General features: G+C 38.5%; 1 protein-coding gene across 2 annotated transcripts in view; it reads left to right on the top strand.

Moving 5' to 3' along the window:
• RNF24 (ring finger protein 24) overlaps positions 1-20,105 on the top strand; it is an 86,048-nt gene that overhangs the window by 42,603 nt on the left and 23,340 nt on the right. For both annotated transcript variants that reach the window (XM_008995702.5, XM_002747321.6), the window contains 2 exons: positions 4,910-5,059; positions 15,521-15,563. In XM_008995702.5, the coding sequence (XP_008993950.1) occupies positions 4,917-5,059; positions 15,521-15,563 (186 nt within the window). In that variant the 5' untranslated portion in view covers positions 4,910-4,916. The remainder of the gene's footprint in view (positions 1-4,909; positions 5,060-15,520; positions 15,564-20,105) is intronic.

Here is a 20,105-nt window from a genome sequence, read left to right as displayed (position 1 = left end):
TATTGTCCAGGGAACAGGAACTGATCTAAGAAGAATGTGGTTACCAAACATGCTTTGAGGAACGCTACTGCAGCCTCAAACCAAGCTACCGCTGTGGTGTATTGTGTTAAACTCAGGTCCTATAGGCATCCAAGTCTCAAGTAATCTGTCTTGGAACTTCTTTGTTCTAAGATTGCTGATAAAGTTCTCAAATATTCTTATCTTTTTGTTTGTGTGTTTTGCTTTGGTGTTAATAAGCTGACTAGGTGGTTTGAAATTTAGGCTGAGGCTAGAGATTTCAAGAACTGTGAATTACATAAGGGGAAAAAAGGTTTTCACATGAATGAAGTTGGAAATGCCAAGTAAGATACAACACTGTACTGTGTGTTCTATTTTTCCTCTTAACTCCCACAGGGAGCAATTACTAAATAACTTACGTTTGTAAGATTTCAATAGCAAAGAATGCATATTACTAAGATGAGGAATATGTAGGCTTTTTAAAATTTATTTTAAAATATTAATACTTGGCCAGGGCTGGTGGCTCATGCCTGTAATCCCAGCACTTTGGGAGGCAAAGACAGGCAGATCACAAGGTCAGGAGTTTGAGACCAGCCTGACCAACATGGTGAAACCCATTTCTACTAAAAATACAAAAATTAGCCAGGTGTGGTGGCACGCGCCTGTAATCCCAGGTACTCAGGAGGCTGAGGCAGGAGAATCACTTGAACCTGGGAGGCGGAGGTTATGGTGAGCCAAGATTGTGCCACTGCACTTCAGCCTGGGCAACACAGTGAGACTCCATCTCAAAAAAAAAAAAAGATTAATACTCATGCTGAAAATACATTATGATGAAAATTTTGGAAAAACGAATATATCACTAGATCAGGATTAACATCTTGGAATAATCTACCATCTTCTTAAATTGTTGGGCCAACATAGGGAGAAAATCCTAAAATATATTCAGTATCAACATATCCTCTACCAGCCTTGGTCCCTCTGGTAATTTAGGTTTATTAAAAGGCCCTGCCGGGTAGCCAGGACTCACAAAAGTCTCAACATCCAAACCCCTGCAGCACTGAGGCAGATGTCTCTTCCATCTAGTGGCAGTGCTGCCTCTAATGCTCTGTGTGTCTGAGTCTTTGTTCAGAATGCTACCAGAATTGTACCCATTGCGAAGACCCTGCCAGGCAACATTCCCACACCACTGGCCTCACTCCTAGCTAGCCTGTATTAATGACTGTCTTTGGCCAGACAAGGTTTCTAGTTCCTGTGTCTGGGGGCCAGATTGGCAGGCTACCTGACAGAAAGCTTGTCAATGCATGGCCATGTGGAAGGGGCACTTGGTTTGGTGGAATCCTCTCCAAAGACATGATTTTTGTCAAGGCTTCTTTAATGTTATTTACTACTTTCATGTAATGTCATTCCCTTTCCCCAAACACACACACAGACACACACACACACACACACACACACATATACACACACACACCTTAATATTTTTGTCCTCTTAAAATTTTCAGACATTTCATTATCTGCTATCTCATTTTTTCCTTTCAGGAAAAAATGGAATCCCTTAAAGTTGATAGATAGGACACTCATTATCCCATTTGAAAGATAAGAAAATTGAAGTATAGATGGGCCAACCTCTGACATTTAGCTAGTGACATCCTGGAAACAAGCATCCAGATTTGCTGACTGCAAAACTGTCTGTCTTTCTATTGTACTTGCTGTCAGTTGCCTGTTCCTCTCTATTAGCTTGCCCAGTATGGATGTTCTTTCTTTTCTTTTTTTCTTTCTTTCTTTTTTTTTTTTTTTTTTGAGACAGAGTCTCATTCTGTCGCCCAGGCTGAAGTACAATGGAGCAATCTTAATCTTAGCTCACTGCAACCTACCACCTCTTTGGTTTAAGCAATTCTTCTGCGTCAGCCTCCCGAGTAGCTGGAATTACAAGTGTGTGCCACCATACCCGGTTAATTTTTATATCTTTAGTAGAGACACATTTTCTCCATGTTGGCCACACTGGTCTTGAACTTCTAACCTCAGGTGATCCACCACCTTGGCCTCTCAAAGTGCTGGGATTACAGGCATGAGCCACTGCACCCAGCCTAATCTCTTATTTTCTAAGGTGAGAGATATCTTACCAAGCCAGTCTTGTCTGTGAAGGGATATTTCTAAGGGATTAAAAGACAGCCATCTAAATCTTGGCTATAACAAGGGTCATGAAGTGAGGCCCTGTCAGAAATATGAAAGTTAAGAGCTAAGTTTTATGCAGCTGTAATTTTCTAATAGTTCTACAGCATATGTGCTATGTATATTTGATAAAGCACTCCTTAACTACATCCTTCCCTCCCTTTCTAAGAAGATCTGAATGTAGGAAAAAGAAAATTAAATATGTATTTGAGTTGGCTCTAACTGAGCCAACCCAGAAAATGGTCAAAGGTTCAAAATTAAATATTACCCATTATTTATGTTTGGAAGCTCTCAGAAAAGAATTTATATGGGATGAAGTTATTCTTTGCAGGTGCCAACTTCCTGATATATGTTACTGGAGACTGGAAACTAATAATAAAATTTAGGTTTCAGATACAGCCAGTTAGCATCTCAGTGGTATCAACAGTATAAATATACTCTTCTGGGAGCCTACAAGAACATTAAAAATCTATGAACACATTTTTAATTTACCATGCGTAGATAAAAGTAGAAGCTTTCTTTGCTTGGTAGGGTTTTGTTTGGGTTTGGATTCATAGTATTCATAGTTATAATTCCATTATCAGTCTTTGATCTTAATAAGCAGGCCTGGCAGGAGCTCTTTATTTTGTAAGGAATCAAAATGACAAACTACAGACTTATAACTTACAAGAGGGGCAGCCTTTTTCTGTGGAATTTTAACTGTAGTGATAAGTATTATCAGACTGACAGAAATAGTCCTTTTTTAAATGTTTAAACAACACTTACTGTTTCCGATTGTAAAAGTAACACATGAGAAAGGCAATGGAGCATATGGACTGAGGACACTGAGTCTGGAGTTGGAGAGGTTCTGGCTGTGTACATACTTGGTCAATCATGGTGTGGGACCAGAACTGTCTAAGTTTCAGTTTCCTTGTCTATAAAATGGGGAGAAATTATGGTACCTACCACAGAAGTTTTATATGAGGATTAAATAAAATAATACCAGAACATTCTTAGAATAGGGCCTGACTTAATAAAGAGAGTTAAAAAAAGAAACCAAAATGACTGGTAAAACTACTGCCACTGGTTTTGTTTTGTTTTGCTGTTGTTGTTTTTAAGAAACAGGGTCTCTAAGAACTTGAGGATAAGTGGTAATATTAAGGGAGGAAGGGAGGGAGGGAATGAAGAAAAGAAACGATCTCACTGTGTTGCCCAGGCTGGGGTACAGTGGCACACTCATAGCTCACTTCATCCTTGAGCTCCTGGGCTCAAGAGAACTTTCCACCTCAGACTCCCATGTAGCTGGGACTATGAGCATGAGCCACCACACCCAGCTAAGTTTTTTTATTTTTAGAAGCAGTCTTACTGTGTTACCTAGGCTGGTCTCAGCCTGAAGGAATCTTCCTGCCTCAGCCTCCTGAGTGGCTAGGGTTTCAGGTATGAGCCACCGTACCCAGCTCCACTGTTCATGTTTAGATGTGTTGGCGTTCAGGCTTTCTGCTATGTAAACGTACACACACACACACACACACATACACACACACACACACACATGTGTGTGTGTGTGTATTTACAAGTTTACCAAAAAATAATATATTTTATATGCAATTACATCCTGCTTATTTTTTCTCATGTATCTTAATCAATCTCTTTCTTCCTTCCTTCCTTCCTTTCTTTTCTTTTCTTTTTTCCTTCCTTCCTTCCTTCTTCCTTCCTTCCTTCCTCTCTCTCTCTCTCTCTCTCTTTCTTTCTCTTTCTTTCTTTTTTTCTTTTTTTTTTTTTGCTGTGTTGCCCAGGCTGGGGTACAATCTCAGCTCACTGCAACCTCCACCTTCCAGGTTCAAGCGATTCTTGTGTCTCAACCTCCCTAGTAGCTGGGATTACAGGCATGCTCCATCACGCCTGGCTAATTTTTTTGTATTTTTTTAGAGAATGGGGTTTCGCCAGTATCTCTCTTGACATTAAAATTTATTTGATTCCAGGCACAATGGCTCATGCCTGTAATCCCAACACTTTGGGAGGCCAAGTGGGGACAATTTCTTGAGCCCATAAATTCAAGACCAGCCTGGGCAACATGCTGAGATCCTATCTCTACAAAAACATTTTTTTAAATTAGCTAGGCACACATCTGTAGCCCTAGCTATTTGGGAGGCTGAAGCAGGAAAATCGCTTGAGCCCAGGAGATTAAGGCTGCAGTGAGCTGAGATCACAACATGGCACTCCAGCCTGGTGTGACAGAGTGAGACTCTGTATCAAAAGAAAATAAATTACTTGAAAATGTTTTCATGACCCTTTAATACTGTAAGATATGACTATATAATTATTTATTATGTCCTTGGTGAGATATCTAAGTTATTTCTAATATTTTACCATTATAAATATTGCTACTTCAGGGTTTGAGTTACTAGGTTAAAGGCTAAAGGGTTTGAAGAATCTTAAAACTTTTTTTTTGCACTTCCCTGAAGTTGAACATTTTTATGTTTATTAATTACTGGCATTATTTCAGTGAAATGCCTTTTAGTGAATAAATGCAACTTGCAAAGCTTTTTATGTAGGACCTCTAGTCTCTGAAATAGTGCCAGGTACATAATAGTAAATATTTGGCATGGTGAATGAATGAATGAATGAATGGCAAGAATATTAACACTTTACCATATTTTTTTCAGGTGCAGTTGTTGTGCCTCTATACATGCACAATGATAATGCTATCTTGGTTCTTAATCTTTACCTAATTTTTTTTCATTCTTTTCTTCCCCCACAGTTCATCCATGAGCTCAGATTTCCCACATTACAACTTCAGGATGCCTAATATTGGATTCCAGAATCTGCCTCTCAACATATATATTGTGGTTTTTGGTACTGCTATATTTGTCTTCATCCTTAGTTTACTCTTCTGTTGCTACTTGATTAGGTAACTAATTCTCATTCTATGTTACTTCAAAATATGTTAAGCAATCAATAATAAATCAAGTTTCTATCCTCAGCTTTTTTTCAACTTAAGTATGATAATTGGCAAATTTTTAAAAAATTTAAATGGCTTAACATTTTAATCTGTGCATTAGTAATTAGTAAAACACCTTTATATAATCTCCAATCTTATCTACTGATGAAGTGTTTTACTCTGTAGGAGAAAATTGTCCTCATTTTTATTTCTGCCTTTTTACCTTTTTACCAAATACACGTATGTCATTGTTTGTCTCCAAGATTTAATCTACTCTCAGAGATTTCAAAATTACTTTTCAAAAAGGTGTGGCATCCTTGTTAGTTAAAGTCATTAGGTATCAGAAAAATAGGGGAGGCTGGGTGTGGTGGCTCATGCCTGTAATCCTAGCACTTTGGGAGGCCTAGGTGGGCCAATCACCTAAGGTCGGGAGTTCAAGACCAGCCTGACTAACATGGAGAAACCCCATCTCTACTAAAAATACAAAATTAGCGCAGCGTGGTGGTGCATGCCTGTAATCCCAGCTACTCAGGAGGCTGAGGCAGGAGAATCACTTGAAACCGGGTGGCAGAGGTTTTGGTGAGCCGAGATCACACCACTGCACTCCAGCCTGGGTGACAAGAGCAAAACTCTGTCTCAAAAAGAAATTACAGTTGAAGATTATAGGGGAGGAAGTGATAGGGTAACACTTAAAAGAGTGGCGGCCAGGCGCAGTGGCTCACACCTATAATCCCAGCACTTTGGGAGGCCCAGATGGGCAGATCATGAGGTCAGGAGTTCAAGACCAGCCTGGCCAACATGATGAAACCCTGTCTTTACTAAAAATACAAAAATTAGCTGGACATGGTGGCGCATGTCAGTAATCCCAGCTACTCGGGAAGCTGAGGCAGAATTGCTTGAACCAGGACCTGGGAGGTGGAGGTTGCACTGAGCTGAGATCGAGCCACTGCACTCTAGCCTGGGCTACAGAGTGAGACTCAAAAAAAAAAAGAGAGAGAGTGACAGAGTGAGTCTCAAAAAAAGGGAGTAACAAGGGTTTGAAAGAACCGCTGCATGGAAGCTTAGGATACTGAGCATGAATAGATAGAAAGATTAGAGAGCAATGTGGAGAATCAGGCTGAGACTGGAGACCACAAATTTGCAGCCATAAGCTACATGGTTTTATCATTTCTCTAGCACTGTTCAGCATTTGTCTCTAGCATTTGTCTAGCATGTTCAGCATTGTTAATCATGCCCTCTTAAATAGTTTTTAAATATCTATTTAACAATGCAAAATAAAATAGTGCAATTAAAATATTAATTAATGGGAGTTAGAGTAATGAAAGATCAAATTAACTTCATAAAATGAAGTTAATATAAGGGAGAACTTTCTAGAAGGGATGGATTTTGAGCCACAGATGAAAGAAGAAAGCACAAATTGATCTGTGCTGTAGCTGGAGGTAACAAGTTCTGTTTTGGGAAAACATGCAGATCTAATTAAATTATTCAAATAAGCAAAATGAATTAACAAATCAAGCCTTGTTTTAATGACTTCTAATGGAATTCATTTTCTTTCTTTTTTCTTTTTTTCTTTTCTTTTTTTTTTTTTTTTTTTTTGAGACAGGATCTCACTCTATCACCCAGGCTGAAGTGCAATGGCATGATTATAGCTTACTGCAGCCACAACCTCCCAGGCCCAAGCAATTCTCCTACCTCAGCCTCCCAAGCAACTGACACTACCAGCACATGCCATTATGCTCGGCTTTTTTTTTTTTTTTTGAGGTGGAGTCTTGCTGTGTTGCCCAGGCTGTAGTGCAGTGGTGTGATCTTGTCTCACTGCAACCTCTGTCTCCCTGTTTCAAGCAATTCTCCTGCCTCAGCCTCCCGAGTAGCTGGGATTACAGGCATGTACTACCATGCCTGGCTAATTTTTGTATTTTTAGTAGAGATGGGGTTTCACCATATTGGCCAGGCTGGTCTCGAACTCCTGACCTCAAATGATCCACCCACCTTGGCCTCCCAAAATGCTGGGATTACAAGCGTGAGCCACCGCTGATGCCTGGCTAATTTTTTAATTTTTTGTAGACACCAAGTCCCAGTATGTTCCTTAGGCTGGTTCAGCCTCAGGCTGGTTCAGGTAATCACCCTGCTTCAGCCTCCAGAATAGCTGGGATTACAGGCATGAGCCACTGCGCCTGGCCTATATGTCTGTCTATATACCAGGACCACAGTTTCTTTATTACAGGAGCTTTTTGAAGTTTTGAAACCAGGAAGTGTGAGTCCTTCTATTTTGTTTTTCTTTTTTAAAACTGCTTTGGCTATTTGGGGCCCCAGTTCCAAATGAATGTGAGGATTGCTTTTTCTATTTCTGCAAAAGAAGGCCACTGGAATTTTGATAAAAATTAAACTGAATCTGTAGATTGCCTTGGAGAATATTGCCATTGTAACTATATAAAGTCTTCTAATCCATGAACATGGGGTGCCTTTATATTTATTTGGGTTTTAAATTTCTTTCAGCAATGTTTTGTAGTTTTCAGTGTATAAGTCTTTCACTTTCCTGGTTAACTTTATTCCTAGGAATTTTATTCTTTTGGATGCTATTGTAAATGTGATTGTTAATGTGATTTAAATTTCTTTCAGCAATGTTTTGTAGTTCAAGACGGGGTTTCACCATGTTGGCCAGGCTGGTCTCGAACTCCTGAGGTGAACTCCTAGTTGAACTCCTGAGGTGGGTTCCCACCTCAGCCTCCCAAAGTGCTGGTATTACAGGCATAAGCTACCATGCGTAGTCCATTTTCTTTCTTTATGTGAAAATGTTCTGTTTTCATGTAAAGAAATAAAACAACCCCATAAGCATGTAGATTATTTGAACTACATAATTAATAAACTTACAAGAAAGCTATAGATTTAAATTCATATATTAGGCAAGAAAGACTAAAAAATAATGAGCTACATTTTCATGGAGCTAAAAGTAAAGGCCAATTAAACCCAAGAAAAAGTAAAAGGAAGAAAGTAAAAAAGCTAAGCACAGAAATCAATGAAATAGAAAATAAATGTGTAATAGTAAAAATTGTTGAAACCAATGCTGGTTCTTTGGAAAGATTAATAAAGTTGATAAATCTCTAGAAAAGCTAATCAGGAAAGAGGAAAGAAAATATAAATTACCAATATCACTAATGAAAAAGGACATTACTACAAATCCTATAAATATTAGGAGCTCACAAAGAATATTATGTATTTATGGCAATAAACTTGAAATTTTGGGTGAATTACATAGATTCCTAAAAAACAAAAAAAGAGAAGAATATCCAAACCAACACAAGAAAGAAAGGGCATTTATATGAAAAAACAAAACAAAACAAAAAAAAACAACCCGCAGCTTAACACTGTACTTAGTGATGATTTAGACAGAAAGCTTTCCAGGGAAGCCAACTATACCCTGCTGTTCAGCATTGTACTGGAAGTTTTAGCAAGAGCAATTAGGCAAGAAAAAGAAGTAGAAGGCATCTAACTAGAAAGAAGTAAAACTATCTTTCTTTGCAGATGATATTCTATATGGAGAAAATCCCATAGGATACGCACACACAAAAACTACTAGAGCTAATAAATTCAGAAAACTTTCAGAGTCCAACATCAACATACAAAAATCAGTTGTGTTTCTGTACATCAGCAATGAACAATCTGGAAAGGAAATAAAGGAAACAATCACATTTACAATAGCATCCAAAAGAATAAAATTCCTAGGAATAAAGTTAACCAGGAAAGTGAAAGACTTATACACTGAAAACTACAAAACATTGCTGAAAGAAAGTTAAAACCCAAATAAATATAAAGGCACCCCATGTTCATGGATTAGAAGACTTTATATAGTTACAATGGCAATATTCTCCAAGGCAATCTACAGATTCAGTGTAATTTTTATCAAAATTCCAGTGGCCTTCTTTTGCAGAAATAGAAAAAGCAATCCTCACATTCATTTGGAACTGGGGCCCCAAATAGCCAAAGCAGTTTTGAAAAAGAAAAACAAAATAGAAGGACTCACATTCCTGGTTTCAAAACTTCAAAAAGCTCCTGTAATAAAGAAACTGTGGTCCTGGTATATAGACAGACATATAGGCCAGGCGCAGTGGCTCATGCCTGTAATCCCAGCTTTTCTGGAGGCTGAAGCAGGATGATCACCTGAACCCAGGAGGTAGAGGTTGCAGTGAGCCGAGATTGTGCCACTGCACTCCAGCCTGGGCAACAGAGAAAAAAAAAAAAAAAAAAACTGATACAAGATATTTAAAATATGAATAATTGTATATCTAATAGGAAATTGAATGTATTTTTAATACATTCCCACAATGATATTTTAAGCCAAGTAACTTTTCCAAACATTTAAGGAAAAAAAATACCGCTCCTATATGACACTTCCAGAGAATAAAAGTAGAACAAATCTTCTCAGCTCATTTCATGAGGCCAACATAATTTTGATTCCAAAGTCTGACAAGGATATTATAAGAAAGTAAACTACAGACCAGTCTTTTTCATCAGCAAAATATTGTAAATTAAATTCAGGCATCTACAAAAAGGGTAGAATATTACTACCAAATGAGGTTTATTCCAACAATGAGGGCTGTTGTAACATTTGAAAATCAATACAATATAGCATATTAATGGTATAACATAATGTATTGATAAAATTTAACACCTATTCATGATTTTTTTTTTGTAGAATAAACTAGTACAAGGGAACATTCTAAAATTTGATCAAAGGTATCTACAAAAATAATCTAAAGAAAACATACTTAATAGTGATGTGTTGATAGTGACATTCACTATCACTTTTATTTATCATCATACTGCAAGGCATAGCTAGTCAGTGCAAAAGAAGGAAAAAAGAATAAAAGAAAAGTGTACTTTAAAAAGAAGTATATAAAGATTATAAAGGCAGGGTTTAAATTGTGATTATATGCAGACAACATAATTGTGTACATTAAAAAATCCAAAAGCACCAGGCACAGTGGCTCACGCCTATAATTCCAGCACTTTGGGAGGCTGAGGCAAGTGGATCACAAGGTCAGGAGTTTAAGACAAGCCTGGCCAAGATGATGAAACCCCCGTCGCTACTAAAAATACAAAACTAGCAAGTTCAGTGGTGGGTGCCTGTAATCCCAGCTACTTGGGAGGCTGAGGCAGGAAAATTGCTTGAACCCGTGAGGCAGAAGTTGCAGGTTGCAGTGAATCAAGATCGCACCACTACACTGTAGCCTGGGAGACAGAGCAAGACTCCGTCTCAAAAAAAAAAAAAAAATCCAAATGCTTTTACAGAGAAACTATTTTGAATTAGCAAGTCACTAAATACAGGATCAATATACAAAAAAATACTTTTTAATATTTTTCTATATAGGTAGCAAGAAATAATTAGAAAATAAAGATTTTTTCAATACTATTTACAGAAGCATTAAAAATCAAATGTCTAGAAGTGTGTAAGAGAGAAAGCTGTAAATAAATAATGTTCATAGATTAGAAACTCAATCTAGCAAAGATGTCAGTTCTTCCTCAATTGATCTGTAAGTTTCATATATTCTCACTCAAAACCCTAAGAGGGCTTTTTTTGTTATTTTTGTTTTGTTTTTTTTTGGTGGAAATTGAAATCTTTATGGAAATACAGAGAACCATGAATAGCCAAGCCAGTTGTTAAAAAGAATAAAACTTGAGGATTTTTACTACCAGACCCTAACACCTGTTGTAAAGCAACATTATTAAAAGAAAGTGCTGTTCACCAAACACCCAGATCTCAAGTTCTAAATACTATTCTTCAGTATCACTGTTCCTTGGAAGAAGTAGCTAACCCCAGGTCTGGAGCACAGATCATATAAAATGAGTCTGAAACAAACATCTTTTGGTGCCAGTATATAAGGAAATGCATGGGAGAGGATGGGGGCTTGTTGAAAGGACACAAGAGTCAACCGGTGAAGGACTCAAGGCTAGTCATTTTGAGCAACAAAGAAATAGTTGTTATATCCAAGCAAGCTGAATGGAAAGCGCCGCACTCTGAAATCTGATTGTGAGTCCTTTATTGCCGGTGACCGAGAGTCTGCTCACGCTCAAAATCTCTCAGCCCCAAAGAAGGGGCTTGATTTCTTTTCATACCTTGATTTAGGTAGCGAAGGGGGAGCCTAGCTGAAGTGGAATTTTACAGAAGCAGAATGAGCAGGTTAGGGGAGGAGGCTGGTAACTAGGAGGCAGGAGGCTCCCATGATTGTTGATTAACTGTGGAGGGTATACACAAGTGGTTCCCATGATTGCTGGTTACCAAGGAGGGGCATTCGGTACTTTCCATACAATCAATCAAGGGGTATTCACAATAGCAAGTGGGCTTGTCAAGCAGGATATGGTTACAACAGTTATATATTTCTATAGCTCTAAGTACAACATGACCCAGCACAGGAGCATGACCCAGATATGCACTCAAAGGAGAAATGGTGGGAGGGGTGAGGCAGAAGTTAAGATGGAGTCTGACTCTCAGCAAAATGGAGTCTGTCTGGCTAACACAGGGTAGGTTAGCACAGTGATCATATTGAACTATAACCTGCAGGTTAAAACAAACATCCATGAATCTAGACTCAGAAATAATAATTGCACAAGTAAATGAGGGAACACATCTCTTCCTTATAGAAGAATTCCAGTTAATAAATGTGCAAGGAATTAGAGAACCACAAAACTACCATTAGGCAAACACTACAGTAATTGTTGCAGGCAAGGTGGATGCTAAAATCGGTAGACAAAAGCTTAAGGAAAAGTAGAGAATATGTGTATAATTTCAGCATCTCTCCCTCAAAATGTTTGTCAGTTACAAACGAATTAGTAACTTCACAGTAGAGACACCCAATGGACACTATCTTAACCAATCTTAAAGTGAAATCTCCAATTTACACCAAGAAAAAGTGGTCATACTTAATACGTCAAAATCTCAAAGACACGGAAAAACTAAGGAACTCTCAACAAATTAGAGGTGGCTAAGGAGACATAACTAGATGTAAGATGGGATCCTGGATGGGATCATAGGACAGGAAAAGGACATGAGAGAAAAAAAACTGGTAAAATTCAAATAAGGTCTGTAGTTTAGTTAATAATATATCAATGTTAAAGTATATCTGTTAATTTCATGGTTTTGATAGTTGTACTATGGTTTTATAAATGTGAAAGCTGGTAGAAAGGTATATGTGAATTCTACTTTTTGCAACTTTTCTGTCTAAAATTCTTTCAAAAGTTTTTAAAATAGAGTAATATTGACACAAGGTATATTGGTTGCGTAGCATTGCTATAACACAGTGCCACAGATTGGGCAACTTAAAATGAGAAATGTAATCTTTCACAATTGTGAAGACTAGAAAAGTTCAAAATTAAAGTGCTAGCAGAACCATGCTTCCTCTGAAGGCTCTAGGGCAGAAGCCTCTTCCTAGCTTCCAGTGCATACCAGCAAGCCTTGGCATTCCTTGGCTTGTAGCTGCATCACTTCAGTTTCTGTCTCTGTCTTCACCTGGCCTTTTTCCCCATCTGTCTCTGCGTATCCTCTCCTCCTCTCCTAAGGATAGCAGTCAAATTGGATTTAGGGTTCACCTTAAGCCATTATGACCTAATCTTAACAAACTAATAATCTGAAAAAAAACCTATTTTCTTTCTTTTTTTTTTTTTTTTTTTGAGACGGACTTTCGCTCTTGTTACCCAGGCTGGAGTGCAATGGTGCGATCTCGGCTCACTGCAACCTCCGCCTCCTGGGTTCAGGCAATTCTCCTGCCTCAGCCTCCTGAGTAGCTGGGATTATAGGCACGCGCCACCATGTCCAGCTAATTTTTTGTATTTTTAGTAGAGACGGGGTTTCACCATGTTGACCAGGATGGTCTCGATCTCTTGAACTCATGATCCACCCGCCTCTGCCTCCCAAAGTGCTGGGATTACAGGCATGAGCCACCATGCCCAGCCTAAAAAGTCCTATTTTTAAATAAGGTTATATTCTGTGGTTCCAGTTTGACATGAATTGGGAGCTGAAGGGGACCCATTCAACCCAGTTGGTATACAAGGATAGGCAAATAGACCAATAGAGCAGAGTAATAACAGCTCTAATAATGTCTGCCCACATAATCAATACACCTGATTTACAACAGATGTGCCACTGCAACGCAGTGGGGAAAGGGGAGAATCTTTTCAATAAATGATGGTGAGTCAAATGAAAATCTATATGAGGATAAATAGCATCTGGAGAGAGAGCATGGGGGAGAAATGCCAGATATAGGTGAAGGGGAGGAATGCAGAAAATCACACTGCCACATGTGTACCTATGCAATTATCTTGCATGTTCTTCACATGTACCCCAAAACCTAAAATGCAATTTAAAAAAAAAAGCCTCTGGACCCCTACCTCACAGCACATGTAAAGACCAATTTCAGATGGATCATAAACCTACATTTGATAGGTAAAATGAATTGTTTTCACAGCATATTCAGGAGAATATCTTCATAGTCTTGGGATAGGCAAAGATTTCTTTAATGGGACACAAAAATAACCTAATTGGAAAAAGTTGATAAGTTAGACTTCATTTAAATTTAAAAATTTTTCAAGCTTAACCTACAAAGATGCAAACACCTATAATTCTTATGAACTACCCATAGGAGTAGAAATTGGTATGAGTACTTTTTTTTTCCTTTTCTTTTGAGACAGGGTCGAACTCTGTCACACATGCTGGAGTGCAGTTGCACCATCCTGGCTCACTGCAGCCTTGACCTCCCAGGCTCAAGTGATCCTCCCACCTCAGCCTCCTGGGTAGCTGAGACCACAGGCTGCATGCCACCATGCCCAGCTAATTGTAGTTTTTGTAGAAATGAAGTTTCATCATGTTGCCCAGGCCGGTCTCAAACTCCTGGGCTCAAGCGATCCTCCTGCCTGAGTCTCCCAAAGTGCAGGGGTAACAGGTATGAACCACTGTACTCAGCCGATATGAGTACTTTGTTTTTTTGTTGTTGTTTTTTTTTTTTTTTTGAGACGGTCTCACTCTGGTGTGCAGGACACAATCTCGGCTCACTGCAACCTCCACCTTCCAAGTTCAGGCAATTCTCCTGCCTCAGCCTCCTGAGTAGCTAGGATTACAGGCGCTTGCCACCACACCAGCTAATTTTTTGTATTTTTAATAGAGACAGGGTTTCACCACCTTGGCCAGAATGGTCTCAATCTCTTGACCTCGTTATCCACCCACCTCAGCCTCCCAAAGTGCTGGGATTACAGGTGTGCGCCACCGCGCCCAGGCTGTTGGTTTTTTTTGTTGTTGTTGTTGTTTTTTTAAGACAGAGTCTCGCTCTGTCACCCAGGCTGGAGTGCAGTGGCAGTGATCTCAGCTCACTGCCACCTCCACCTCCTGGGTTCAAGCAATTCTCCTGCCTCAACCTCCCGAGTAGCTGGGATTACAGGCATGTGCCACTACACCTGGCTAGTTTTTGTATTTTTAGTGGAGTCAGGGTTTTGCCATGGTGGCCAGGCTGGTCTCAAACTCCTGACCTCAGGCAGTCCACCTGCCTTGGGCTTCCCAAGTGTTAGGATTACAGGTGTGAGCCACAGCGCCCACCTTGGTGTGAGTACTTTGAACCAGCAGTTCTATTCCCAGGCATATACTCAACAGAAATGAGTATATATGTCTACTAAAAGACTGTAGAATTTATGTAGCAGCTTTATTAATAATAGCCTCAAACAGGAAGTAAATATTCATCAATAAAATGGATAAATGCTATTATATTCATACAATGGAGTACTGTATGTCAGTCAGAAAGACAATTACTATAACAATATAGAAGAATCTCACAAGGCATTATAGACTGAAAGAAACCAAACACAAAAGAGCATATACCAAATGATCCGTTTAAGTTCAAAAACAGGCATAATCTACAATGTTAGGAATCAGGATAGTGCTACCTCTGGGGCATGGATATTAATTAAGAAGGGTCATTTTAGAGGGCTCAGGTGTGCTGGAAATGTACTATATCTTGATATGAGCAATAATTACCCTGGTATGTACATTTTTTTTTAATTTTGAGATGTATACTTAAGGTTTTTATACTTCATTGGATATATGTTATACTTGTTTTTTCTAATTAAGAAAAAATAAATATTGAAATAAGTAAACTGTTAGTATAAAAAGAATTGACTCATCTTCATTAGAATATTTGTGGTATTGAGATTTTTGCTTCAATCAGATTTCATTAGAACTTCCATTTGGGTAACATTTCATGGTTCACTGGGCACTTTCACATAACATGATGATAGATATGTCATTTGGGTGTATATCAGGGTAAAGAATCTAATTTATATCACTTGAGTCATAAATGATATAAATTAATACCAAAAATCAGCAGCTTTTTATTTTTTTCAAGTTACTGTGTTGGAAATCTCAATATTGCATTACTAATTTCTGTCTTTTAGGCTAAGACATCAAGCACACAAAGAATTTTATGCCTACAAACAGGTGAGAAATTTAATTCAGATTGGCTTTGATTATTTTTTTCCCCAAAAAAACTGAGAACTCTGATTTCCACTCATACTTTAAACTGGGACTGAATTTACCTGTGTTCATTTTAGCATCTCACTGCCAATTTGCAGTGTAACATATCAACTTCATTTTCTTAAGTATTCTTCTCTTCTTTTATACGCATTACTTGAAACTATAGAAAGTTCAGATAATATAATCATATAATTTAACAAGAAACTTAAGTCAACAGTTTGCTAAAGTGAAATGCTATAGCTTGTAATTCTTAAAGTTACTGTCAACTCAATGGAGTTCAGAGATACCATTAAGTGAAATTTTTCCTTCCTTCTATATTAGAAGATACAGCAGTTCCTCGGAGGTAACCAGCCGTGTTACAGTGATCTCTTCTACTCCCTTTTGTACTTTAAATGTTAGCTTATATTATCCAATAGAAGTCTGCAAACTTGGATCATAACTGTTAATACCTAGTCCTTCACTGATTTTGTTTTTAAGTTAATGTGCTTATCTTTTCTTGAAAGCCAAGTACAATTATTTTTTTCTTCCATTAATATTTTACCACTGACACCAAACAAGGGGCCTAGATTTTCCTTTGGGCCTAAGCATTAAATTCTTAATTTTTGTTACCCTTAGCTTTCTTGTTGGGTAGTGGGGAGCTTCAGCTTATTTGAGTCTTTAACCTTGCTACACTGATGTTACAGGACAATGTTACCACTTCAGGACTGCATATCTTTCTGTTCTTCTTTCATCTATGTATCTTTGAAATCTGAGTTCATTGACACATTACCTAGATGTACATACTGATGTCCTTAGGTAACCCCACACTCTTCCCTGTAGGTCTCATGTGGGATCCATAATCAGTGTTGAGTATTTTAGTTTTCTAAATGAATGAATCTTTTTGTTTCAGTCCTATCATAATCTTTTTTTTTTTTTTTTTTTTTTTCTTTGAGACCGGGTCTCTGTCACTCAGGCTGGAGTGCAGTGGCACAATCACAGCTCACTGCAGTCTTGGCCTCCTTGGGCTCAGGCAATCCTCCCCACTTAGCTGGGTGTGGTGGCACACATAGCTGGGGCTACAGGCACATGCCACCACACCCAGCTAATTTTTGTATTTTTTGTAGAGATGGGTCTCGCCATGTTGCTGAGGCTCCTATCATAATCTTTTGTTTTGTTTTTTGGTTTGATTTGGTTTTGAGACAGGGTCTCACTTCTGTCACACAGGCTGGAGTGCAGTGGTGCGATCTCAGCTCACTGCAACCTCTGCCTCCTCGGCTCAGGTGAGCCTCCCAAGTAGCAGGGATTATAGGCATGCACCACCACACCTGGCTAATTTTTGTATTTTTTATAGATACAGGGTTTCACTGTGTTGCCCAGACAGGTCTTAAATTCCTGGGCTTAGCCAATCTGCCCACCTCAGCCTCCCAAAGTGCTGGGATTACAGGCATTAGCCACCGCACCTGGCCACCTGTTATAATCTTGACAACCTACAAGATATTTGTATGTAGGCTAACTAGAAAGTAAAATTGGCCTTTGTTGTCACTTAATAAGTGAAATTGACTGATAAAATTAATCAAGTCATAAGATGTACAGTAAATTTGATCTTTAAAATATATTGGATAAGAAATTTAGTATATCCCTGTGAGGCCAGATACTAGCTTCTGGTTGTGATTTCTGAAAACATGATTTGCCCTCAAATCCATGTTTAGTTCGGGAATGTAAGACACCCAAAATTAAATTTTACTTGCCTATTTTTTTCCTTTTAAGATGAAATGTAACTCTAATAAGCTATGTTTAGTGTCATAGTTTCTTCTTAAATAGTGAACTTCCTTCTTATCACTTGGCATTCATTTTAACTACTGTCTGGTCACCACGGAGTCAAAACTTTCAAATTTAAGATTGACTTACTTTTTTTTTTGCGATGGAGTTTTGCTCTTGTTCTCAGGCTGGAGTGTAATGGCGTGATCTCTGCTCACTGCAACCTCGGCCTCCTGGGTTCAAGCAATTCTCCTGCCTCAGCCTGCTGAGTAGCTGGGATTACAGGCAGGCACCACCACGCCCAGCTAATTTATGTATTTTTAGTAGAAACATGATTTCACTATGTTGGCCAGGCTGGTCTCAAACTCCTGACCTTAGGCAAACCACCCACCTGGGCCTCCCAAAATTCAGGGATTACCACGCCCGCCCAATTTACTTTTTAATCTTTCATAAATTACTAGTTAGTCCCATCAGTCAATGCTGTGTTTTACTGAATCGTGAGGCAATCGGCCTCATTTATTTTCCCCTCATATTAGCACTTAGTCCAGATGGGCATGTGTTGTTAATCTCTTTTCTCAAAATTTAATCTATTTTCGAAGAGTTTTTTTGTTTGTTTTTTTGAGACAGAATTTTTCTTTTGTTGCCCAGGCTGGCAAGTAATGGCGCAGTCACAGCTTACTGAAACCTCTGCCTCCCATATTCAAGCCATTCTCCTGCCTCAGCCTCCCAAGTAGCTGGGATTACAGGCATGTGCCACCACGCCTGGCTATTTTTTGTACTTTTAGTAGAGACAGGGTTTCTCCATGCTGGTCAGGCTGGTCTCAAACTCCTGACCTCAGGTGACCTGCCTGCCTTGGCCTCTCAAAGTGCTGGGATTACAGGCGTGAGCCACTGCACCCAGCCTTCAAAGAGATTTTTTTTTTTTTTTATGAAAGAAAGAGAAAAGGGGAAGAGAGAACAGGAGTCTTGCTCTATTGCCCAGGCTGGAATGCAGTCTAAAAATAGGTATTAAAAACCTCTTTTATGCCAATAATTGTGCTTAACAATGGAGACAGGAAGGAATAAGGAAAGAAAATAACAAACAAACAGCCAGCCAATATTTCATTTAAATCTGTGAAGTGCTGTGCAAATGCCCAAGAGTGATTTGCTTCCATTTATATGGTCACTTTCAAAATAGGTGTAATGTGATACTGAAAAAAATGTATGTTCTGTGGACCTGGGGTGAAGAATTCTATAAATATTCACTGAGTTTACTTGTTCCAGGTCTGAGTTCAAATCATAAAGTTCCCTGTTAATTTTCTATCTCACTGATCTGTCAAATATTAACAATGTGGTGTCAAAGTCTCCCGCTATTATTGTGCGGTAGTCCAAGTCTCTTTATAAGTCATTGAAAACTTGTCTTATGTATCTGGGTGCTCCTATATTGGGTGCATATATATATTTATGATCATTGACTCCTATTGTTGCATTGATCCTTTTATCATTATGTAATGTCCTTCTTTGTTTTTTTGGTCTTTATTATTATTAAAATCTATTTTGTCAGAGACAAAAGTTACAACTCCTGTTGTTTTTTTTTTTCCTCTCCATTTGATTGGTGAGTCTTCCTCCAACCTTTTGTTTTGAGTCTTTGTGTGTCCTTGCTTATGAGATGGATCTGGATACAGAGTGCCAATGTGTTTTGACTTTTTGTGTCTGTGTCTTTGATTGGGGCATTTAATCCATTTAAATTTAGGATTAATATTGATATTTGTGAGTTTAATATTGTCATTTAATGCTAGCTGGCTATTTTGCACCATTGGTTGATATAGATTCTTCATTATGGAGATACTCTTTACCTTTTGGTAAGTTTTTGGGATGACTGATACTGGTTGTTCCTTTCTGTATGTAATGCTTCTTTTAGAAGCTCTTGTAAAGCAGGCCTGGTGGTGATGCAATCTCTGAGTGCTTGCTTGTTCGTGAAAATTTTATTTTTCCTTCATTTATGAAGCTTAGTTTGGCTGGATATGAGATTCTGGGTTGAAAATTCTTTTCTTTGAGGATATTGAATATTGACCCCCACTCTCTTCTAGTTTGTAGGGTTTCTGCTGAGAGATCTGCTCTAAGTCTGATAGGTGTCCCTTTATGGGTAACCTGACCTTTCTTTCTATCTGCCCTTAGAATTTTCTCCTTTATTTCAACCCTGGTGAATCTAACAATTATGTGTCTTGGGGTTGCTCTACTTGAGGAATATTTTTGTGGTGTTCTCTGTATTACCTGGAGTTGAGTATTGTCCTGCCTTACTAAGTTAGAAAAGTTTTCCTGAATAATATCCTGAAGAATATTTTCCAGCTTGGATTCATTCTCTTCGTGACATTGAGGTAAATTAGGTCTTTTCACATAGTCCCATATTTCTTGGAGACTTTGTTCATTCCTTTTTACTTTTTCTTCTCTAATTTTGTCTTCTGGTTTCATTTCATTAAGTTGGTCTTTGACCTCTGATATCCTTTCTTCTGCTTGATCAATTCGAGTGCTAAAACCTGTGCATGAACCTTCGCAGAGTTCATACTTCAAAGAGATTTTTTAAATTACTTTCTTTTTTTTCCCGAGACAAAGTCTCACTCTTTCACCCAGGCTGGAGTGCAGTAGAGCAGTCTCAGCTCACTGCAGCCTCTGCCTTCTAGGTTCAGGAGATTTTCCTTCCTCAGCCTGCTGAGTAACTGGGATTACAGGCAGGTGCCACCCCACCTTGCTAATTTTTGTATTTTTAGTAGAGACAGGGTTTTACCATGT

This window comes from Callithrix jacchus, chromosome 5 (genome assembly GCF_049354715.1).
Source record: "Callithrix jacchus isolate 240 chromosome 5, calJac240_pri, whole genome shotgun sequence".
Classification (NCBI taxonomy): domain Eukaryota; kingdom Metazoa; phylum Chordata; class Mammalia; order Primates; family Cebidae; genus Callithrix; species Callithrix jacchus.
Note: the sequence above shows the minus strand (reverse complement) of the source record. Positions and strands in the feature narration are given on the sequence as shown.